General features: G+C 52.3%; 1 protein-coding gene across 4 annotated transcripts; it reads right to left on the reverse strand.

Moving 5' to 3' along the window:
• On the reverse strand, positions 1–24720 carry pdcd11 (programmed cell death 11). 4 transcript variants are annotated; one of them, XM_060046543.1, is made up of 37 exons: positions 24585–24720; positions 23793–23920; positions 23135–23275; positions 22436–22600; positions 21683–21844; positions 20790–20916; positions 19985–20160; positions 19401–19505; positions 19043–19255; positions 18616–18740; positions 18360–18420; positions 17495–17641; positions 16091–16342; positions 15660–15791; positions 14876–15070; positions 14199–14369; positions 13779–13992; positions 13444–13596; positions 12462–12574; positions 11522–12027; positions 11274–11336; positions 11078–11174; positions 10756–10845; positions 9687–9789; positions 8817–8994; positions 8004–8060; positions 7745–7867; positions 7289–7408; positions 6769–6928; positions 5624–5752; positions 5067–5186; positions 4354–4506; positions 2719–2969; positions 1620–1788; positions 1127–1280; positions 675–840; positions 1–208 (listed from the first exon to the last, which is right to left on the reverse strand). In XM_060046543.1, exons 2-37 carry the CDS (start codon positions 23892–23894, stop codon positions 37–39), a joined length of 5565 nt encoding a protein of 1854 aa, XP_059902526.1. In that variant the 5' UTR covers positions 23895–23920; positions 24585–24720; the 3' UTR covers positions 1–36. The 4 variants fall into 4 exon arrangements, with proteins under 4 accessions (XP_059902526.1, XP_059902527.1, XP_059902525.1 ...); XM_060046544.1 differs by having other exon boundaries at positions 4354–4503; positions 24541–24683; XM_060046542.1 differs by having other exon boundaries at positions 2–208; positions 24541–24683.
• Positions 24721–24726: the final 6 nt, after the last annotated feature.

Raw genomic sequence — 24726 nt, forward strand, 5'->3', positions numbered from 1 at the left:
CTAGCAGTCGGCCTGTGTCTCCCCCCTTCTCCCCCTCTAGCAGGCGGCCTGCGTGCCCTTGGCCTCTACGAACTCCAGGGCCTTCTCCTTCACCGTCTGGACGCTCTCCGGCGTGCCGTGCTTCTTCTCGTAGTCCAGATAGCGCTTGAAGAAGAACTTGACCTTCTTGATCGCCACGCTGAGGTGGATCGCGCGGTCGAACAGCGCCCTGGGGGGGGGGGGGGGGGGGGGGGGGGAGGAGTTAACAGGGAGGCTGAGGGGGACATTAATAATACTGCGGGCAGGATAGTCCCGTAGGGTGATGGGGGTGATCCGACTCTGGGTCCCCAGTAAAAACATACTTGTAATTGACTGCAATTAGACAGCGCTTTTATAACCAGTGGCCACTCAATGCCTTTACGTAATGCCTCACATCCCCCCCCCCCCCCCCCCCCGACGGCGGAGTCAGCCTCGCAGGGCGACAGCCAGCTGGTCAGCAGCAGTCAGGGGGAGGCGTCTCACTCAGGGACACCTCAGCACTCAGCTAGGAGGAGCCGGGGATCGAACTAGCAACCTTCTGGTTACCAGCCGACGCGCTCTGCCTCCCGCTCTGCCTCCTGAGCCTCATGCAGCCCCAACCCACTAACGAGTGTGTGGGCCCGGCCCCTAGCCACTAACGAGTGTGTGGGCCCTACCTGACGTCCTTCTGGGAGCCGTGTTTGATGGTCAGGTCCATGAAGACCGACCACAGGTCCGTCCTCTTGGGGTACGTCCCCAGGATCTTGTCCATCATGGCTCGGCCGCGCTCCGTGTCGCCGTACTGGTACTCCAGCTGAGCGAACTTAGAGATCAGCTCCACGCCTGGGGGGGGGGGGGGGAGAGGGGAGCTTTAGGGAAGCTGGGGGGAACTTAGGGGATTCTACTTCACTGAATAAGGTGACATTTAGATTGAGGGTGTTTATCAGACGCTTTTATCAAAAGCGACTTACAATAAGGACATTAGTCAGAAGAAAGAAACAACAATACATCTCTGTGGGTACAGTGAGGACGTTCATAGAGCCAAGTGCCAAGCCCTAACTATCACTAGGTTAACCCGTTCCCCGTACACAACACAGCGAGGATAAGATGCTAAGTGCGTGCGCCTCACTGTCTGTGGAGGGCAGGCTCTGCAGCGCCCTCTGCAGGAGAGCGCTGGCAGCGTCGCTCTGACCCTGCTGCAGCAGGAAGCTGCCGTAGCTCAGCCACGAGCCCTTCTGCTGCCGGAAGCGCTTCACCATCGTCCGGTACAGAGACTCCGCCTCCTGGGGGAGAGAGACGCTTTAAAATCATAACGGCAGAGATATTATTCGAGTGCGGTTTGGGAGAAGCGCCCCCAGTCGTCCATCAGCTCTTAGTGGGTGGAGGGCTCTGATCTGTGCTGCTTTAACGATGCTTTAACGCTGCTTTAACGCTGCTTTAACGCTGCTTTAACGCTGCTTTAACGCTGCTTTAACGCTGCTTTAACGATGCTTTAACGATGCTTTAACGATGCTTTAACGATGCTTTAACGATGCTTTAACTTTTCATTGGTGTGAGACGACTCCTGGTTCAGTTCCCTGCTAGGAGGAGCCGGGGTGTGGGTTCGCGGCCCCGGGGCGTACCTTCATCTTGTTGGAGCGGGCGTAGATGTCGGCCAGCTGCTGGTAAACGGGCATGGGCTCGCAGAAGGTCTGCGCGCCCTCAAACACCTTCTTCAGGCTCTCCTCCGAGCCGTACATGTTCTCCAGGTTCAGCAACGCCACCCACACGTTCAGCTTCTCCTGCTCCTCCCTGGAGGAGAACAACACCAGGAGTTAAACACACGTTCAGCTTCTCCTGCTCCTCCCTGGAGGAGAACAACACCAGGAGTTAAACACACGTTCAGCTTCTCCTGCTCCTCCCTGGAGGAGAACAACACCAGGAGTTAAACACACGTTCAGCTTCTCCTGCTCCTCCCTGGAGACGGAGAACAACACCAGGAGTTAAACACACGTTCAGCTTCTCCTGCTCCTCCCTGTCTGTAGCTTGTTCCTGTAAAGTGCTCTGTGATGGACCTGAAGGAGATGGGGCTGTGCAACAGTGAGCTCTGACCTGAAGGAGATGGTCTTCAGGGTCAGGGGTAGGGGCTGTGTAACAGTGAGCTCTGACCTGAAGGAGATGGTCTTCAGGGTCAGGGGTAGGGGCTGTGTAACAGTGAGCTCTGACCTGAAGGAGATGGTCTTCAGGGTCAGGGGTAGGGGCTGTGTAACAGTGAGCTCTGACCTGAAGGAGATGGTCTTCAGGGTCAGGGGTAGGGGCTGTGCAACAGTGAGCTCTGACCTGAAGGAGATGGTCTTCAGGGTCAGGGGAAGGGGCTGTGCAACAGTGAGCTCTGACCTGAAGGAGATGGTCTTCAGGGTCAGGGGTAGGGGCTGTGCAACAGTGAGCTCTGACCTGAAGGAGATGGTCTTCAGGGTCAGGGGGTAGGGGCTGTGTAACAGTGAGCTCTGACCTGAAGGAGATGGTCTTCAGGGTCAGGGGTAGGGGCTGTGCAACAGTGAGCTCTGACCTGAAGGAGATGGTCTTCAGGGTCAGGGGGTAGGGGCTGTGTAACAGTGAGCTCTGACCTGAAGGAGATGGTCTTCAGGGTCAGGGGGTAGGGGCTGTGTAACAGTGAGCTCTGACCTGAAGGAGATGGTCTTCAGGGTCAGGGGTAGGGGCTGTGTAACAGTGAGCTCTGACCTGAAGGAGATGGTCTTCAGGGCCCTCTCGGCCACGCTGCGGGCCTGCTCTATCTGCGTGGCCTGCAGGTGGTTGGCCATGTACTGCAGCCACAGGAGGGAGCTGTTGGGCGAGGCCAGCAGCAGGCGCTCGAAGGAAGCTGCGTCCTGGGGCCGCAGGCCGGGCTCCATCAGCTGAACCTCCCGCCGCGCCAGGGCCTTCTCCTCCTCCTTCTGCTCCTGCTCCTGCTGCTGCTTGCTCTTCTTCTGGGGCTGGGAGGAGAACCACGGACAGACACACGCTTAGCTCCGGCTCCTCCTCTCCGGCTCCTCGTGTGCAGATATAGTTTCTGTTTATTTCTACTCTTTTTTATTCATTTATTTATTGGCTTATTTTTGATAGGGACCATGCATGATTATGACAATTTTTGTTTAAAAAAACATGTAAATGGGCCAGAATTACTAAAAAAATTACTTTTCATCCACAGTCCCTGGTTCATTTGCATCCCTGTCGTAGGCGGCCGTAGTCCGGCGGTCGATTAAACATGTTTTGCAGATGCATTTGAGACGGTTTATTAAACATGCTTAGCATATCACAGACGACAGTCAGAGCCTCTCTAAGCAACACCTGTGGACCATCGTCATATCTCCATGGAGGATGAGGATCAACTCATCCTCTTTAAGCAGCATCAGGGAACAAGGCCGGAGCCACAAGTCACAGAACTGAGAGCCATGTCTGGTGAGGCCATGAGAAGGAGGAGGCACAGAGAGACTTCAGGACGAGATAGGAGAAGACTTTTTGTTGTGGGGATTGTCGTATGTGATATGCTAAACATGTTGAATTAACTATCTAAAATACATCTGCAACGTCTGCTATAACTTGATTGACCGCCTGACTATGGTATCTATGGTAATGTTGTTATTCATACCATTGATAGTCAACAGTATGCAGTGTTACCCCCATGCCCGAGGGGGCGCTCTACGGCCCCTGTGCAGTGTAAACCGTAACATCGTCCTGGTGCTAGTCTATCAGAGTTAAAGAGGATATCAACGCCTCCACCTGCGTTCTTGTGTCACTCGGTTACTAACAAGTTATCCTTGTATTATATAAAAAACAAAATGACCTTTTGCTTCAAGGAGCAAGAAAAGACGCCATTCAAAGTAGAAAGCCATCGACAGGGGTGGGACAAAATATCGATACGGCGATATATCGTCGCCCTGCTTTGTGTGATACGAGAATCGATGCACTGGCGCCAAATTATTTTTATTATTGCTTTATTCCTGAAGAGTTAGACAGGATTTCGCCTGAAGCATAGATATTTAAATTAATAAAGTAAGGCGCTCTGAACTGGTTTCCCTGCTCCACCAGGGGGCGCTCAACACACGGATGAAGGAAACTTGAACAGCAGTTAACTAGCCAAAGACAGTAGGCGAAAAACTGTTAAGACCGTGAATAAATACAGAAGTTCAGCACTTTTCCGTCGTTCTGCATCACTCGTTAGACATATATGGTGATGCATCGTTACACCATATTGATTATTGCAGGATCACTGCATGGCGATATTATCGGTATGGTGGGCTGCGTGTCGCGGATGGCAGCGTGAGGTACCCTGTGACCCCCGCCCCTCATCGTCATGGTCCCAGCGGGGGGTCCTACCTTGTCCGTCTCCTCGCTCTCCTCCGCGCTGCTGTCCCCGTCCTGGGCCCGGGGGTCCAGGGCTGCCGGCCTCAGGGCGCTCAGACCCAGGTCCCAGGAGAACCCGGCTGACACCTGTAGGCGGGCGGGGCCCGAGGGGTCTGGCTTCACCTGCTGGGGGGGGGGACGACAAGCGTGTTCAGGTCCACAACGTAGAACCTGACCAGGATGGGACATTCCTCCCATCCTGCCTACAACGAAGCATCGGGTATCGGCGAGTACACTATCCTACGCACTGATCCGACACCATCACGCGACTCATTTAATGCACGGGGAATCGGAACGGGAAACGTGCCATCGCCGCCCTCCTCTCGTTTGAGCTGGATGGAAAACATGGATGCTGCTCACGCTTAACTACAAGAATACAAATGTGTTATCAAAATGATCGATCATACATTTTCTTCAGTAAGTGAAGCGGCCGTGCGTTGCCGTCATCGTAGGAGAACCCTTCAATCAGAACCAGCGATGTTAGTGGTTACAATGATAGATGCTGCGACGGTTTATACTCCGGATCGGGTGATACTCAAGTTCAGGAACCGGACAGGAAAAAATAGTATCGGAACATCTCTAGGGTTCGGAAAAATGGTATCGGAAGATCTCTAGGTTTCGGAAAAATAGTATGGGCTCCCCAAAGTCCCTTTCACTTTCTCACTGGCCGACCGCAGCCGGTGTACCTTGGTCGTTGTGGTCTCCTCTTCCCTGCAGGACACTTCCACCCCGCTGTCGCTGTCCTCTGGTCGCCCCTTCTTCGCCTTTCTCTTCTTCTTCTTATCCACAGTGACCACAGCCTTGACCTGGTCAAAGACACACACACACACACACACACACAGAGACACACACACAGAGACAGAAACACGCACACAGACACGACAAAGCAGTTAGATATTCATGTTCATCAGCAGCTGGGTCTACTCTGAGATGAGCTCCAGTGAGACACTGATTGTCCTGATCCACCGTTAAGTCCTAACCCTAACCCTTCCTTGTTGTTGCAGGAAACCAAGGAACATCTGAAGTTACCGTGATGCTGTGCGGAACGCTATTATGAAGCTGTCCGTCACATCTGAATTTAAGACTTACTTTGTTAATTACAACATTGAAACAGAACATTCATACTCTAATATAATATAAAGTGGAGGAATACATTTAGTATTAATTCCCTTCTCTTGGGTCTGGCCAAAGCCCCCAGGTTTTGATTGGCCAGCGTTAGAACCTGCTGACCAGACATGTTTACCTTCTTAGGACGTTCCTCCTCCTCCTCCTCCTCCTCCTCCTCCTCTCCTTCTCTGAAGTACACGTCAGGGCCACTCTGCTCCTCAATCTTCTTCATCTTCATCTTCTTGGACTTGATCTCAGCCATGGTCTGAAAGACACCACAAGACCGGAGTTCTTAACTATAATGTCTAAATGTTGGCTGTATGTCATTGCCTACCATAAAGTACTGCAGACACATTTAGAAAAATGATGCAAAGATTACAGTGACGAAGACCACGTCCAGTGACGAAGACCACGTCCAGTGTGTTATTATGAATTCTCCTCTCAACACATTCAGGTACATTAGAGAACAGGGACTTATCGGAGATCTTCATCCCTTCATGAGGAAGAGAAGGGAGCTACTTCAAGGGAGGGGATGAACAGGCTAGGAGAGGCTAGCACACGCTAGGAGAGGCTAGCGCACGCTAGGAGAGGCTAGCGCACGCTAGGAGAGGCTAGCGCACGCTAGGAGAGGCTAGCGCACGCTAGGAGAGGCTAGCGCACGCTAGGAGAGGCTAGCGCACGCTAGGGGAGGCTAGCGCACGCTAGGGGAGGCTAGCACACGCTAGGGGAGGCTAGCACACGCTAGGAGAGACTAGCACACGCTAGGGGAGGCTAGCACACGCTAGGGGAGGCTAGCACACGCTAGGGGAGGCTAGCACACGCTAGGGGAGGCTAGCACACGCTAGGGGAGGCTAGCACACGCTAGGGGAGGCTAGCACACGCTAGGAGAGGCTAGCACACGCTAGGGGAGGCTAGCACACGCTAGGAGAGGCTAGCACACGCTAGGAGAGGCTAGCACACGCTAGGGGAGGCTAGCACACGCTAGGAGAGGCTAGCACACGCTAGGGGAGGCTAGCACACGCTAGGAGAGACTAGCACACGCTAGGAGAGGCTAGCACACGCTAGGAGAGGCTAGTCCTATGTTAATTGTGTGCCGCTACCTTGGCCAGGGCTCACTTGTAAAAGAGATATATATAAACATGTATATTTATATTTCAATGTGATTTCTCCCTGGTTAAATAAAGATAAATAAAAAAAGCTAGGAGAGGCAACAACACGCTAGGTTGCTCAGGGACACTCGAGGACCCTCAGGGACACGCCCCCACAGGCAGGATGCACCACCTCCATCATCGCGGCCTTCCTCTTCATCCGGGCGGCGAGCTCCTCCTTCTGCTCCTCGGGGGGCCGCAGCGGCAGGCCCAGGGCCTCGGGCACCACGTCTGACTTCTTGGTGTCCTGGGTCAGCAGCGACAGCTCCACCAGCTGGGTCTCCGGGTCGACGCTGAGGAGGAGGAGGAGGAAGAGGATTCATCATTTATACTGTTTAGACCGTCTATTATTGTTGGCCCTATTTGTTGTTGCTTGTTCCATTTGTCTTCTCCTTACTTTTAGCATTTCGTTTAGCATTTACCCTTAGCGTATACTTTTGTTTGTATTAGTACTTTGTATTCTTAATGTATTTGATTTACTTTTATCGTGTGCCGTTTTCTCCTACGGAGGATTGATAAAGCCGTATCGTATGACGGGACAGAGAGCTGGATATTCCTCTGCCCCTCCTCGTTTACTGAGCCTTCATTAACATGTGACATGACAGCAGCTTGTGGTTCAACGAGCTGCTAACAGGGGGGGGGGGGGGGCCCACCTGATGATGCTCGTGGTGAGCAGGGTGGAGGAGGGCAGGTGTTGGCTCAGCACTTTGGGGCTGACGGAGAACTTGGTGGCCTTGTGGAGGAGGGCTCTGCCTGTGATGCTCCCAGACAGCCTGGTGGAGCGGGGGAGACCACGGGTTAACAACCGCCACCGCCGAATCAAACGGTGACTGAATGAGACCTTTCACTCCAATATCTGCCCCTTGGTGTAGTGAGTGAGTAAGTGCGTGAGTGCGTTTCTGCAAGAGTTGGTGTGTGTTTATGTGCGTGTGGGTGTGTGTTTATGCGTGCATGGGTGTATATTCATATGAGTGCTCGTTGTGTGTACATACATATGCGCGTGTTTGTGTGTATATGCTTGTATATCTGCGTGTGCGTGTGTATATGCGAGTGTATATACGTGTGCGTACATGTGTCTCTGCGTATGTGCGTGTGTGTGTGTTCGTTACCTGACTAGGACCCCCTGATCCCCAGCTGACATGACGTAGCCCCTGATGAGTTTCCCGGGCTTCAGGGCGTCGGTGGACAGGACCTCTGGGTCCTTAGCCGCTGGGGCGAGGTCCGGGGCGACCCTGGGGGGGGCAAAGACCGTCAGAGGTTAGCCCCGACCCTAGCCCCAATCATTCGCCCAGACGATAGCCAGACGATAGCCAGACAACCAGACACAAGAGGAGTCTGTAGAGTGGTGCACTGCAGAACTCGTCGTACCTCGACTGACGCAGAGACAGCTCCCACTTGTCATCTTTAGTCCCCAGAAGGAAACATCTGAGGAGAGAAGGATACAGGAAACACCTTTAGGATGAGTCTTCAGTCAAGCATTAGTTTCTTCTAAGCCCAAAAGTAAACATTCTGTGGGACTTTCTAGGGTTAACATTTTAATTAACCGTGGAAACAAAAAGGTAGAAGAAAAACGTTGTGTCGTTTGAAATGTGCTGTAAAACCTGTTGCGTCATCGAGACGCTAACTCTAAGGCTAAGGGGGTGCAGCCGTTTTGCTCGGACTCTATGCTGCGTTCTAGAGGAACCGGTACAACAGTAGACAGCTCCACCCAGAGGCCTCCAGTAGAGCAGTAGACAGCTCCACCCAGAGGCCTCCAGTAGAGCAGTAGACAGAGCTCCACCCAGAGGCCTCCAGTAGAGCAGTAGACGGAGCTCCACCCAGAGGCCTCCAGTAGAGCAGTAGACAGAGCTCCACCCAGAGGCCTCCAGTAGAGCAGTAGACAGAGCTCCACCCAGAGGCCTCCACTAGAGCAGTAGACAGAGCTCCACCCAGAGGCCTCCAGTAGAGCAGTAGACAGAGCTCCACCCAGAGGCCTCCACTAGAGCAGTAGACAGAGCTCCACCCAGAGGCCTCCAGTAGAGCAGCTGACGGAGCTCCACCCAGAGGCCTCCAGTAGAGCAGTAGACAGAGCTCCACCCAGAGGCCTCCAGTAGAGCAGTAGACAGAGCTCCACCCAGAGGCCTCCACTAGAGCAGTAGACAGAGCTCCACCCAGAGGCCTCCACTAGAGCAGTAGACCCACCTGAGGATCTGGTCCTTGCTGAAGGCCTTCAGGGGGTCCTTGCGGTAGCAGTCCGTCAGCTGCGTCATGGAGACGGTCCCCGTGGCGTCAGAAGGCAGCCGGACCAGGAGCCCCCGGCCGGGTTCGATGTTCGTCACCATGCCCAGGGTCACGACCCCTTCCTCCAGCTGCTGCAGGCCTGCGGGGGGGGACAGAGGTCTTACTGGGAGGTTCTGACTCATTCCTTTGGATCTGGTTTCCTGGAACCAGTTATAGCTGGGGTAGGCCGTTTGGAGAAAAAACACTGAGAATGAACCCCCCCCCCCCCCATCTTGCTGTCTGGTTGTAAAGAGAATTTCAACATGTATGACAACAATATGCTGAATGGTCAAAGTGCCGACCATAGCTTTAAGGCCCCCTCCAGCCCCAGGGGGCTAGTTGGTGCTGCACATGGTAAACAGACAACATAAACAGGGGGAGTGCCTTAAGGTTGAGTGGTTTAACCATTGGTTAAACCGATGGTAAAAGGGTCAGAACGCTACAAACTAAAGAGAAACATTGAGCATGAAGGCAGACTAGCAGCTAGGCTAGCAGCTAACGAGCTAGGTTCAGACTAGCAGCTAGGCTAGCAGCTAACGAGCTAGCTCCAGGCTAGCAGCTGAAGAGCTAGGTCTAGACTAGCAGCTAGGCTAGCAGCTAACGAGCTAGGTCCAGACGAGCAGCTAGGCTAGCAGCTAACGAGCTAGGTCCGGACTAGCAGCAAGACTAGCAGCTAACGAGCTAGGTCTAGACTAGCAGCTAGGCTAACAGCTAACGAGCTAGGTCCGGACTAGCAGCTAGGCTAGCAGCTAACAAGCTAGGTCCAGACTTGCAGCTAGGCGGCGGACTCACCGTTGAGCGACAGGGAGAAGCGGTAGGGTTTGGACGAGGCCTCGACCACCGTGGCCCTCAGTGCCAGGCCGCTCTTGTACAGTTTCTCTGGGTAGCTGGCCTCCTACAGGAAGGGTTAGGGTTAGGGTAACACACAGCTTTAACACCAGAGTACCATAGCCTCCTACAGGAAGGGTTAGGGTAACACACAGCTTTAACACCAGAGTACCATAGCCTCCTACAGGAACATAACACAGCTTTAACACCAGAGTACCATAGCCTCCTACAGGAAGGGTTAGGGTTAGGGTAACACACAGCTTTAACACCAGAGTACCATAGCCTCCTACAGGAACATAACACAGCTTTAACACCAGAGTACCATAGCCTCCTACAGGAAGGGTTAGGGTTAGGGTAACACACAGCTTTAACACCAGAGTACCATAGCCTCCTACAGGAACATAACACAGCTTTAACACCAGAGTACCATAGCCTCCTACAGGAAGGGTTAGGGTTAGGGTAACACACAGCTTTAACACCAGAGTACCATAGCCTCCTACAGGAACATAACACACAGCTTTAACATCAGAGTACCATAGCCTCCTACAGGAAGGGTTAGGGTTAGGGTAACACAGCTTTAACACCAGAGTACCATAGCCTCCTACAGGAACACACAACAGTTTTAAAAGAGTGCATGAAGAAAACATTCACTTTTTATTAATCTTTGGGCAGAAGTCACACAGCTAACAGGTGCGTCATACAATGAGTACATTAGGTTCCCAGCAACTATAGATGACATTCAAAGTAGTTTTTGTTAGAGAATAACCAACAGTTTATATTCGAGTGTAGTGTAGAAAGAACTTCCGGCTCCATGGAGCGAATGTCCTTCCTCTATCGCCTCAGATGATGCAGATACAGTGTGACAGAAAAAGGTTTTGTGATCTTACATCCATGTCCGAAGCGTTGGACTGACGGTAAGATTGAGCGATGGTTGCATTCTGTTTGCACACTAGCGTGGGCTTCATAACCAGACATGGCCGGCCCAGCCAGGGGGAGTTAACCAGACGTTCCTTCACGTTGGAGCTGAACTCACCTTGGGGTCTTTGACGAGGTCCAGCAGGTCGATGGTCCCGGTGAGGGACGGGTCAGTGCTGACCTCCAGACACTTCCTCTCTGTGTTGTACTGGGGACAGAGGAACCGCTCAGCGTCCAACAGACACCTTACAGAGACTCACACTTACATTGAGGGCACTTAGAAAAACGCTTTCATCCAAAGCGATTTACAATAAGTACATTTGTATGAATGTTCATAGAACCAAGTACCAAGCACTAACAATCACTAGGTTAACCCATTCCCCTTGTACAACACAGATAGCTAGGGTAAGGATAGGATAATGTTCATTCCAGTATGGTACCTTTGATACAAAGCATGTGATTTGTTGTCCAGCCTTGAAGCTTCCCAGTTTCTCCCGTGGCTTCACTGGGTTGATTTTCACACTGTCGTCCAGCTTACTGGGGGCGAGCGAGAGGGAGGGAGAGAGTTTACCCGATGCCTGTGTGACGTATTGAGACTAGACAACCAGACAGACGGACGGACGGACAGGCGGGTACCTGGGAACCAGAGTGAGCTCGGGAATCGAGTATTTGAAGTTGGGGTGAGAGAAGGGCAGGAAACTGAAACACAAAGAGAGACACAGCTACGTTAATAACACTAAAGAACAGATGTCGATAAGTGGCCTCGTTAACACTCAGATGACTGAGCTCTCTAAGCAGCCTCTGGTAATAACACTTCCAAGAACTGAGGTCTCTGTAACAACCCTTAGCATGGCGGTCTCTGTGGGAGGAGCCTCTCAGCTCACCGGTGGCTGGTGGCCTCTCGGCCCCCGATGACGCGGGCCCGGACCCGGGCGCCCGCCTCCAGCAGCGCCGTGGGGAAGCTGCCGATGGCCACGACGTCCACCATCTGGGACACGTGCACGCTCCCCGTGCCGCCGCCGTCCAGCGCCACCAGCACGCACGTGGGCTTCACCGAGCGCACCGCGCCCTCCAGCGTCTCGCCGTAGACGTGGCCGGGCGACGCCTCGCTCTCCGACGTGGTGGCGGCGCGCGGCGCCGGGGCCGTGTGGCGGGAGTGCCCCGCCTCCACGCGCAGCAGGGGCAGCCCCCGCAGCTCCGCGCACGCTGGGTCCGTGACCGTCACGGAGAGGGCGGAGCCCGGCTTCAGGTGGCCAGCCTCGCTGAACACGGCGTTGATGTGGCGGGCAGCGTGCACCACGGCCAGGCGGGCGGAGCTCTCGAAGGCGACCACGGCGAAGGCCTGGTCCACGTGCTGCACCATCACGGCCAGCAGGGAGCCCGCCTCCAGCTGGGGGGGGGCAAAGGGATCAGGAGGAGGGCTGGAGGATGTCTGTGGGGGGGTACGCGTACCCCCAGGGGACCTTTGGACTACTGCAAGCGGTACTCAAAAAATGACTCAAAGATTAAAACATAAATAAATATAAAAAAGAGAACTATCTTTTTTTCACCCGGAGAAAGTTTAAATTGTGAAACCTCGACAATAGAAAATCGATAAAACATGGACACGCGGCTGAAGATTTTATAATTTTTTGGGCCAACAGTTGCATGAAGCACAGACCCATGTCTCTCACTAAATTCAGTTTTTATTCTCCAAAATCTTTTTGTGTGAAGGGGGTACTCTTAGGAGGGGGGTACACTAGTAGAAAGAGCTTTAGATGTAGGTACGCTGTATGCTTAGAGGCATAACGCTGTACGCCGGACACAGCGGCAGAAGAGACTCACAGATTTCTTCTTGGCCAGCAGCTTAGGCAGGACGGAGACGTGGACGCGGGCGGAGAGGAGGTCCACCTGGAGAACCACTGCCGTGACCTTCTGACCCGGGGTCAAGGTCACGCCTGGCACGGACAAAACATGCACATCAAGTTTAACCAACAAGGTCGTTCTCTCTCTTCAAAATTCACTAAAAACTTAGCTTCTCTTACAAGTTTGAGTCAACGCAATAAACAACCTCATAGTAAACGGAAAATAGACTGCATCTATACCTCCCTTTGCTTACCAGTTGCCCCTCAAAGCGCATTAAAGGGACACTGTGTAAAAATTACTCCCATCTAGTGGTACAATTGTATATTGCATTCAAACTAATAGTGCTCGCTTGTTCAAAAACTACGGTGGGCAGTATGTGCCAAGAAGCTGTGTCATGACATCCAATACTACCTCATCGAGTCAATCGAGTGATGAGGTTCGTTATTTCAAACAAATTTCAAACTGCCGTGAATCATTAGTGTAAGCTAATGATGTATGAGTAATTACTCCTCGAGCAAGATAGTGAATTATTTCAGTCATCATTCACGCTGGCTCAGAGTGAAAATGCGTTTGCATTTCCTGTACCACGTAGTGCTTTTTTGTCAGTTCATAGACCGGAAGAACATGGAAGCCTCCATGAAGCTTACCCGTCCTATGTAACTACATATTAATTATTCTTCGCTCAGGAGGATAAGTGAGATTATTGGCAGAGATCATTTTACACCAATGAGGACTTATTTATGAATGAATACGTTGATTTGAGGTAATAAATGATTTAAAATATTACGCCGTGTCCCTTTAAAGTATCGCCTCAAATTCAACCATTCATAAACACATTCACCCAGTCATCACACATTCACCCACCGACGGCGGAGTCGACCACGCAGGGCGACAGCCAGCTGGTCAGGAGCGGTCCGTCACACACACACACAGGGCATCTCTCCCTCTGCCCCCCACCCACCTAGGACGTGAGGCTTGCTGGCTGCTATGGCGACGCCCGTCAGCTCGTCGGACTTGAAGGTGGCCCCGCCCTCCTCCGGCGCCTCCTCCACGGCCAGCGTGAGCTTCTGCCCTACGGTGAGCTCCAGCAGCTCCTGCCGCACCCCGGAACCTTCTGGAAGGCAAGACATTCAGCAGACGTGTTTATCCAAAGCAATGAGCGATTGACCGATATATATTGGCTGGCCGATATTATTATATTTTATATTTATTTTCGCGGTCAAAACGGCCATTTTGTAAAATGGCCGCCACGCTACAATGACCTTCTCTTCTCCTATAGGGGGGGGGGGGGGGTACCTCTGCCGGCCAGCACCTCTTCGGCGCTCCTCCTCTCCCTCAGCCCCCTGAGCAGCAGCGCCTGGGCCCCGCCCTCCGGGGCCGTGACCTCCGACCCCTTCAGGGTCACCAGGAAGCGCTGCTTCTCCTCGTCGAAGGTGGTCACCATGGCGATCACCGTCTGGCCCAGCTGGTAGGCGGAGGCCGTGTCCGTCACGAAGCGGTCGCACAGCGCCTGGGAGGGGGGGGGGGGGGGGCGTTAATACACACCACACAGACACATATACACTGCAGATACACCACATAGACACACCACAGACACATATACACAACAGATACACACACCACATACACAACAGATACACAGTATACAAAACAGGGATACACAGACAGACAGACAGACAGACAGACAGACAGACAGACAGACAGCGTGCCACTCACAGACTTGGGGGCCAGGCCCATGATGCCACAGGGGAACTCCACGAACACCCCGTAGGGCATGAGCTTCTTGATCCAGCCCACCAGGGTCATCCCCACCACCAGCTCCGAGAAGCCCTTCACGAACAGCCCCTCCTCCAGGCCCCAGCGCACCAGAGGCTTCTGGGTGAGGGTCTTCAGGGGGGGGGGGGGTTAAGGACAACACCAACACCGCTTCTCATTCCTCACCTTAATACTTCAGTGTCATAATGTGCACTTTCCACTGTACATTTTATGTATGTATTGCTGGACACTATGCGCTTTATTTTATCATTGCATCTTTCCATATTCCATGGGCTGCTCTAACAGGGATGAAATGAAGTTCTTATCTTATCTCAACGCAGGCGGGTCGGTGGATCAATCGAGCGTCGGCGAGGCACCTCACTCTGACTGCTCCCGATGTGTGGGAATGTGCTCATGAATTGGTGAAAAGGTGCAAGAATGGGTGATTGCGTGCATGGACGGGTGAATGGGAGACTGAATGAACGGGTGAATGGGTGTATGGGAGACTGAATGAACGGGTGAATGTCAGGCAGTATTGCACAGCTCTTTGGGCGGCTACTGGTTAGACATGCGCTGCTGAAGTGCAGTCCCTGGACCAGACCTTAGGAGAACACTTTGAAGACATCACTGAAGGATACGATGGACTCCTTGTTCCTGCTGAGGCAGACCAGGTTGCTGATGACGTCCCCCTCCTCCAGGGCCTCCCACAGGAGGGCGCAGTTGGACACGTGGTCCGAGAGGTGCATTGTGGGTAGCAGAGCGGGGACCTCCTCGGGGAGGATGGCGACCTCCAGACACACGGCCGACTTGGTCACCAGCCGCGCCTCGCACCTCTGTAGGGAACCCCAGACACCGGGGGTCAGGCACGGGACACACTCACTGGGTGGACCTCCTGGCCCTTAATGTACGCACTCCCTGCCCTGGCCCTTAATGTACGCACTCCCTGCCCTGGCACTTAATGTACGCACTCCCTGCCCTGGCACTTAATGTACGCACTCCCTGCCCTGGCACTTAATGTACGCACTCCCTGCCCTGGCACTTAATGTACGCACTCCCTGCCCTGGCACTTAATGTACGCACTCACTGCCCTGGCACTTAATGTACGCACTCCCTGCCCTGGCACTTAATGTACGCACTCACTGCCCTGGCACTTAATGTACGCACTCACTGCCCTGGCACTTAATGTACGCACTCACTGTCCTATCCTAGCTATCTCTGTTGTTTACAGGGAATGGGTTAACCTAGTGATGGTTAGTACTTGGTTCTATGAACATCCTTACTGTACCCACAGAGATATATTACCCTGAGTGTTAAAGTCCAAAGGGTATTAGAAGAGGATCTACATGGCCGGTCCAAACCGATGGACGCACAGAACCATCAGTCCCACCAGCGGACGAGGACGGTCATAGCGGGGGGGGTTACCTGGCCCACTTCCATCAGCACGCGGGGCGCGGCGGTGCCCTCGCCCGCCGTGTCCCCCTCCACCACCGCCTTGAAGGACAGCAGCAGCCTCTCCTTCTCCGGCTCGCACTCCAGGACCTTCACCTTCACCACCTGCAGCGGCAGCGCACCCGTCAGCAAGCCCACCACCGGTTGACATCACTTTACGTTTGACACATCATCATTTCTCTTATGCGAGACAGTGAGAAGGGGGAGGGTTTCACCTTCTCACAGCATTACATCACCGAATCGATATTGAAATCTAATCGAAGATTAAATCGATTCCGGCCCTTGGTATGAAATGGTTCTGGAGATGAGTTGCGATCCACAGACCTACCGCAGAGAGACCACTGGTACCTAGCCCCTCCTGCTCCTTAAGGTCCTACATCTCAGTGTCCCAGTGAGACGCTTACCTGTCCCACGTAGAACACCTCCTCGGGGCTGGCGAGCGGCTCGGTGCTCAGCTCCCTCAGGGGCACCAGCCCCTTCACCTCGTTGTAGAAGCGCACGATGCAGCCGAAGCTCTTGATGGACACCACGAAGCCGTGGGCGACCAGGCCGGGCCGCGCCGCCGCGTAGCTGGACACCACCGGCAGCGTGGACGTCAGGAGGGCCTTCTTCCGGGTCAGCGTCACGCGCCTCTTGTCCGCCTCCACCGACAACACCTGGAGACAGAGGGGACAGAGAGAGGATGAGGACAACACCTGGAGACAGAGGGGATGAGGACAACACCTGGAGACAGAGGGGACAGAGAGAGGATGAGGACAACACCTGGAGACAGAGGGGATGAGGACAACACCTGGAGACAGAGGGGACAGAGAGAGGATGAGGACAACACCTGGAGACAGAGAGGACAGAGAGAGGATGAGGACAACACCTGGAGACAGAGAGGACAGAGAGAGGAGGAGGACAACACCTGGAGACAGAGGGGACAGAGAGAGGAGGAGGACAACACCTGGAGACAGAGGGGACAGAGAGAGGAGGACAACACCTGGAGACAGAGGGGACAGAGAGAGGATGAGGACAACACCTGGAGACAGAGGGGACAGAGAGAGGAGGACAACACCTGGAGACAGAGGGGACAGAGAGAGGAGGACAACACCTGGAGACAGAGGGGACAGAGAGAGGAGGACAACACCTGGAGACAGAGGGGACAGAGAGAGGAGGACAACACCTGGAGACAGAGGGGACAGAGAGAGGAGGACAACACCTGGAGACAGAGGGGACAGAGAGAGGAGGACAACACCTGGAGACAGAGAGGACAGAGAGAGGAGGACAACACCTGGAGACAGAGGGGACAGAGAGAGGAGGACAACACCTGGAGACAGAGGGGACAGAGAGAGGAGGACAACACCTGGAGACAGAGGGGACAGAGAGAGGAGGAGGACAACACCTGGAGACAGAGGGGACAGAGAGAGGAGGACAACACCTGGAGACAGAGGGGACAGAGAGAGGAGGACAACACCTGGAGACAGAGGGGACAGAGAGAGGATGAGGACGACACCTGGAGACAGAGGGGACAGAGAGAGGAGGACAACACCTGGAGACAGAGAGGACAGAGAGAGGAGGACAACACCTGGAGACAGAGGGGACAGAGAGAGGAGGAGGACAACACCTGGAGACAGAGGGGACAGAGAGAGGAGGACAACACCTGGAGACAGAGGGGACAGAGAGAGGATGAGGACGACACCTGGAGACAGAGGGGACAGAGAGGAGAAGAGGACACTGAAGGACGTAGGGGTCAGGAGTCACACAGACGCACACACTGAAACAGACGCACACACACACACACACACACACACACACACTACACCGACCCTGCATTTGATCTTCATGCCCTCGCTGTACTTCTTCTCGGGGTTGCGCAGCAGGATGTCAGAGAGGTGGGACTTGGGGACCAGGCCTTTGAGGTTCCCCGACAGCAGCACCATCATCCCGTGGCCCAGCAGCTCGGACACCGTGCCCTGGGGGGAGGAACAGACACACAGGGAGAAATGAGGTCCGACAGACACCACCAACTACACACCAACTACACACCAACTACACACCAACTACACACCAACTACACACCAACTACACACCAACTACACACCAACTACACACCAACTACACACCAACTACACACCAACTACACACCAACTACACACCAACTGCTACAGTTCGAAACCAACTCTGTTTAAGGGACACAGCCCGTCAGCGGCCTTCAGACTGCAACACTCTGATACACTACAGCATAGGATTGCATCCAACCACTTGCCAAAGTATAAGCACTCTGTATTCCCGCGAGACCAGGGAACGGGAGCACCATAAAGGAAGGTGGAATGAATAAAGACGCGTGTTATGCTGATATGGATCACTCTTGGAGTTGCTGTAGTCACCCGAAAGTTTGCCACAGAATAAACACTACACAGACCTCACAGAAGTATACGTGAATTGTATATTGTGTATGTATTGTTGTTTTTGCCTTTGTTTGACTAGACCTCATTGCAAATGAAGGTCACCCTTCAATTGATCTTTCGAGCATAAATAAAGGTTAAATTAAATGAATGCAAACAGTAAAAATAACTACCCTATGTTTGAATGCCCGATTTTGGGTAAGAAACAGAGTTTCACCAAAAGGTGATGAGTTTGCACTCCTGATTAAATTATACTTTGTGTTCACATAAATTAACGTCTTCTTACCATGACGACCTCTCCGACCTGGATGTCCTCGTACCTGAAGTGAACCTTATCCCTCACACTCCTAGGGAGAAGGACATAAACACGACAGAAAGGAGGCTTCAATGGAGATACCTACGGTTACACTTGGCAGACGCTTTGATCCAAGGTGACGTTCAATCATACAAATATATATGGCAGAGTCAACGATGCAAGTATAACACACGTATACATGTATAAAGGGCCCCCCACCGTCCCGAGGGGGGGAATGAAGACGTACTTGCGCAGGCTGGCGAAGTGGACCTGCTCCATGGCGCTGAAGTTCAGGATCCTGCAGCTCAGCTCCGGGAGGGAGAGCAGCTTGTCCAGCGCTGAGGTCTGCGCCGTCTCCTTCAGGTGGTTTCTCTGAGGAAGGAGACCAGAACACAAAGACTCATTGGTTTTGAAGTTTGTGCGAATCACACAGTAAAGCTTGTGAACGATTCACGCTGCGATTGGTGTGAACGAACCCCCCGTTTAAGCTCCAAATCAAACACTGAGATCAATAAATACAATTGTCTAGGAAAGAGGGGGAGGGGGGGTGTTATCCCCATGGTTACGACCCACTCCAACATGGTGATACTTTTTAAGCGAGTAAGTCACCTTAACGGTTGAGGATTATGAGTGCGTCCAGAGAGTAAGCCCTGATCAGCAGGGGGCCCACTCACGTGTACGAAGGCCCTGGTTTGGTCGGGCAGCTCCAGCAGAGCTCCGGACATGTTGTGCATGGAGGTCACCCTGCAGCCGTCCACCACCTCCCCGATACGGTCCCCCCCGGCGGGGGCGAGGTCCACCAGGGAGCCGGGCGCGAGGAGGTGGCGGCGCAGAGAGAGGGCCACCAGGCGGGTGACGGGCTCGATGTAGAGGACGCAGGCCTGGACCTGACGGGGGCCAGAGGGGGAGACCAGAGCGTTGAGGAGAGGCTGCAGAACGTCCACTCCGGGGGCAGAACGATGGAGAGCATGGTGCAGGACGGTTTTAACCCTGCGGGCGGAGTTAATATTCAACATCGGGGGGTGGGGGTACCTCTTGTCCGACGGTGTAGGTGGATTCCTCCTCGGGCTCCATGTGCAGGAAGTCTACCTGGCCGCTGAAGGACAGGAAGCTCAGGAGAAGACCGTGTTTGGTCACCTGCAAACAGAATCATTTCAAAATCACAACTAGGCCAACAGTCAGAGGTCGAGGAACACGACTCCTGAATGGACCAAGCTCCATAGAGGCTCCGATAACATTTGACCTTCCCGATACCGATTCCTTAACTTGAGTATTGGCCAATACCAAGTATATACCGATACAGCATCTAGCATTATAACTACTAACAGCACTTGTTCTTAGTGAAGGGTTCTATTACGATGACAGCAATGTATAGCCGGTGCGCTTACTGACAATTTTATTTTTTCTAATCTTGCTACTATCACAGGATAGTTAGATAGCAGCTACCCGATACTGCGTTTTAGGCAGCATCAGAGGATTTTCCAATACTGGAGTCGGTATCAGAACAACTCTACTTAAAATCGGAAATTAGGATGCATTTTGTAACTTGAGCTGGTTCTAAATGTATCCAATGATAATAAAAACACACAGCCTGGTCCCATCAGCGCCGGGCTCACCGTTTTGACCGTGGCCCTGACCAGCAGGCCGGGCTGCAGGCTGGTGAGGCTCCAGTCGTGGGAGGCGTCGGCGAACGTCCGGGCGAGGGCCAGGGGGTTCACCGAGAGACGCACCACCCGGCCCGAGCCCTTCACCTCGTCCACCCTGCAGGTGATGGACTGGCCCGCCCGCAGCTCTGGAGAGAGAGAGGAGAGACACGTGGATATGAGGGGGTGGGGGACATAACATCCATACGGCGATATAACATCGCCCTTCTCTGCCGCGAACTGAGGATCAATACTAATTAACGTTGTTGTTTTTTTACAATTTTCTTATTCATGTAGAGTAAGACGGGTAATATCGCCCCAAATCTAGATTTTTTAATCAATAAAATATGGAGCTCTAAACATATTAACCTGCACCTTGAGGTGGACAATTCAACGCATGAATCAGGCAGTTAACGAACCAAAGACAGCAACTGAAAATTCCTTGAAAAGGAATTTCTATACATTATCCTTATAGTTTGCATTTGCATCGCCGCTGTAGCCACGAAGTCTGATAATGAACCCAATCGACTGACTCATGCTTTACATTCCTTTAACCCTCTTGCAGCCTTGCAGACATGTCCACTTCACCCCATGGAGTGTTACAGTTTAACCTGGTCTCTGCCGTCAGGGCTGACTTCAGCCCTGACCAATCCTAACCTCGTCACAATGGTCCCGCCCCCTCCCCTTTGCCACCTTTGTATTAACCCCAGGACGTGTTCCCCCATGGCCTCACTGAATGTGTCCGTGGTCACCCTGATGTGTTCTTCTCCCCCCTTACCTTCAGGGTTGGGGTTGGGGTTCTGGTCGGTGGCCACCTGTCGGGGCAGGAAGGCCTTGGTCTCCCCAACGCCGATATCCACCAGGTAGCCGTGGTCCTCCACGCTCTCCACGCAGCCGCTGAGAGTCTACACACGGCGAGGGGAGGTCATCCTCCGGTGAACACACACGCTGACCGCTCACCACGCGAGGGGTGGGACAAAGCATCGATACGGGGAGATATCGTCGCCTTTCTTCGTGCGATACAAGAAACTACAAATATCGTTATATTTTCATTTTTATGCTTTATTCTTGAAGAGAAGTATCACCTGAAATAGTGATGTTTTAATTAATAAAATAAGGCGCTCTAAACACATTTCCCTGCTCCTCCAGTTGGCGCTCAACACACGAATGAAGGAAATTAGAACGGAAGTTAACCAACCAAAGACGAGTCACTGGAAAACTCGGTTTGGTCCGTGAATAAAGACTGAAGTCCAGCACTTTGTATTCATCGGTAGACGATTATCGTGATGCATCATTATAGGATTGTCCAACCACATATTGATTTTAGCAGAATCGATGTACCGCGATATAGACGACATGGTGGGCCAGGTATGGCGTATGGTAGGCCAGGTATGGAGTATGGTGGGCCAGGTATGGAGTATGGTGGGCCAGGTATGGAGTATGGTGGGCCAGGTATGACGTATGGTGGGCCAGGTATGGAGTATGGTGGGCCAGGTATGGAGTATGGTGGGCCAGGTATGGAGTATGGTGGGCCAGGTATGGAGTATGGTGGGCCAGGTATGGAGTATGGTGGGCCAGGTATGACGTATGGTGGGCCAGCTATGGCGTAGGGTAGGCCAGGTATGGCGTAGGGTGGGGTAGGGTCCCCGGGCTTCCCGCACTACGACTCACCATGCCAGGCCTCAGCGTGCCCGGGCGGAGGGCTTTGTTGAGCAGCTTGGGGTTGATCGACAGCTTGATGCTGAGAGCCCCACCCTTGGTGATGTCCAGCTTGAGGACCACACAGCGGACCAGCATGCCAGGGCGGAAGACCCGGTCCAGGGTCGAGATCTCCTGCACAGAGTAACACAGAAAGAGCTCTTAGCAATAGGAAGAATGACACATCCAGGGCTAATCTACAACTCTGGTTCCTTGCATAATGTCATCTTTTAATCCAACAATGGAAGTCATTTACATTTACGGCATTTAGCAGTCGGTATTATCCAGAGCGATTTACAATAAGTCCATTTGTCAGAAGAAAGAGAAACAACAATATATCTCTGTGGGTACAGTAAGGAGGTTCATAGAACCAAGCGCCAAGCACTAACCATCACTAGGTTAACCCATTCCCGTAGACAACAGAGATAGCTAGGATAAGATGCTACACAATGCTAAGTACTCAGGTAATCGAGCAGAATAAGGACAGGAGAACCAGGGTGTGCAGTCCAGGGGCCATAGGCCCCTCTCCATTAGACTGGAGGTTAATGATAATATTAATAATTGCATATGAAGGCGGTTTTCTCTGCACTCAAGGACGCCGTACAAAAGGTACACAAAAGTCATTTGAAAGTAACAACAGTAAGAAAGAGAAAAATAAATGCTAATAAAACCCGACAGAGTAACTAGCCTCCGGCTGAACAGGCCGTTGAGAGCCGGGAGCCCCACCTCTGTGCCCTGCGAGCGCAGCTGCTCGCTGAGCAGCTTGGTGTAGCCGTCGCTGATGTTCTTGATCTGCAGGAACCCCAGCAGCCCGCAGGGGAGGCTCATCACCACGTCGAAGTCGGCCACCTCCTTCACACAGGCCAGCATCAGCATGCCCTCCTTGATGTTCTGGAAGGACAAACCACAGCCGACCGGTTAGAACCCGCTTCAGACCTCAACGTCTGCAGTCAACGGTAAACAGACTGCATTTACACAGCGCTTTTCTAACCGGTGGCCACTCAAAGCGCTGTACAATCTTGCCGAACATTCACCCATTCATGCACAGTCAGACAGCGACGGCAGAGTCAGCCACGCAGGGCGACAGCCAGCTGGTCAGGAGCAGTCAGGGTGAGGCGTGTCGATACTCAGCTAGGAGGAGCCGGGGATCGAACTAGCAACCTTCAAGTTACCAGCCGACCCGAGTGTCGAGGTGACCCTGAGCAAGACGCCTCACCCTAACTGCTGCCGATGAGCTGGCTGTCGCCTTGCATGGTTGACTCCGCCATCGGTGTGTGAATGTGTGCATGAATGGGTGAATGTGAGGCAGTATTGTTATGAGCTTTGAGGGGCCACTGTTTAGAAAAGCGCTGTGTAAATGCAGTCCGTTTACCATTTAATGCCATGTCGGCGCCATACATGGCGATTTAAAAGCCGACCCTGTACCTTAAGATGTAGGATCTCCACATATTTTGCCGGGGCGTTGAGCGTCACTGGGTCAGAGGCACTCTTCTTCTTCTTCTTGGCAGTCGTGCTGTCTTCCTTAGAGCCTCCCTTCCTCTTCTTCGTCTCTGGTTGCACATGGGACTGTGGGGTGAAATACAGGATTTAATCTACAATATCCAGGAAATGTACGGGACAAAAAGATCAACTTAAATACGACATGTACAGAGTATGATCCATCATTAAGACTTGTAAAAAATAATTTTGTAACTACATTTACGACATTGAGCAGACACGTTTATCCAAAGCAACTTACAATAAGTATGTTTATCAGAAGAAAGAGAATCAACTATATATCGCTGTCGGTACAGTAAGGATGTCATAAAGACAAGTGCGAAGCACTAACCATCACTAGGTTAACCCATTCCCCGTTTACAACAGAGATAGCTAGGATACTACAACACTAATACTACACCATGCAAAGTACTGTATTTGTGTGCAAGGATGTACAACATACAATAAGCGCGTACATTAGAGCAAGTAGTACAACCTGCATTAGGTGCGTACATTCAGTAAATAGACAACAAGTACTATACATAATGTTTGTTTGGATAACGATGAGTATGAAGCAAAGTTGAGTGTAGAAGTGTCAGGGCCGTACCTGAAAGAGGTTGTCCACTTCCTTCCTCTCTTCCAGTGTTTTGGTCTCAGCAGGCTTCTTCACGATTCCTCCACGAGGAAAGTCTTCCTCTGTCGATGCCATGTTTGTCTTTAGAATATTCCAGTTGTCTGAAAAAATACATACACATCCCCACACAGCATAGGTAAGATCAGGTGAGTTTTGTGCATACTGTTTGATACTGCCTAATCCATGATGTGACAGATACTGGAGTAGCTGGATGTTCAGATTACATCCAAGCCAGAATCGATTGCAGTAAACATGAAGCCATCTCTTCCAGACCATCAACAAGGGATGTCTGTATCCATATCAATGATTCTTAAATTATCTGCTGCTGACATTTGACAGCAGCTATTCTGAGAAGTACATGAGCTCTTTTATTAAAGGTTAATCAGCCATTGTTTGTGCATTTAAAGTACAGATAGCACAGGTGATATCACGATATCATCACATAACATCAACGCCCTGGAGGTCACAGTCAAACCTACATAAAGGTAGCCCGGAGGCAGGTATAACATGCTGGGAAGATCAGTCAGAGAGAACCCAAACACACACACGGCACTTTAATACCAGAAACACACAAGGTAGCTCACACATTATAGCATCAAAACGTAGCCAAGAGGCAGCCTATACACCTGACAAAGTGCAGCCTTTATGTCTATAGTTACGTAGTTTCACACTGATATGAAGACAGCATGCAATAAAAGCTCATTTTAATCAGTATTCTTACATTATTCGTGTTAAATCTCCGCTTCATCAGAATTCAAAACTCACGTGTAGAGCCTCAGCGTGCCACTAACCCGGAAGCACAACCCACCCGGGGGAGAAGGTTCAACGATTACCCAATCAGCGCTGGGATTGAATGGTCGACGTGTTCACAAACCAATCGGCAGGCCGAATTTTTGAGCGACGTGGT

Source organism: Gadus macrocephalus, chromosome 3 (genome assembly GCF_031168955.1).
Source record: "Gadus macrocephalus chromosome 3, ASM3116895v1".
In the NCBI taxonomy this organism is placed as follows: Eukaryota; Metazoa; Chordata; class Actinopteri; order Gadiformes; family Gadidae; genus Gadus; species Gadus macrocephalus.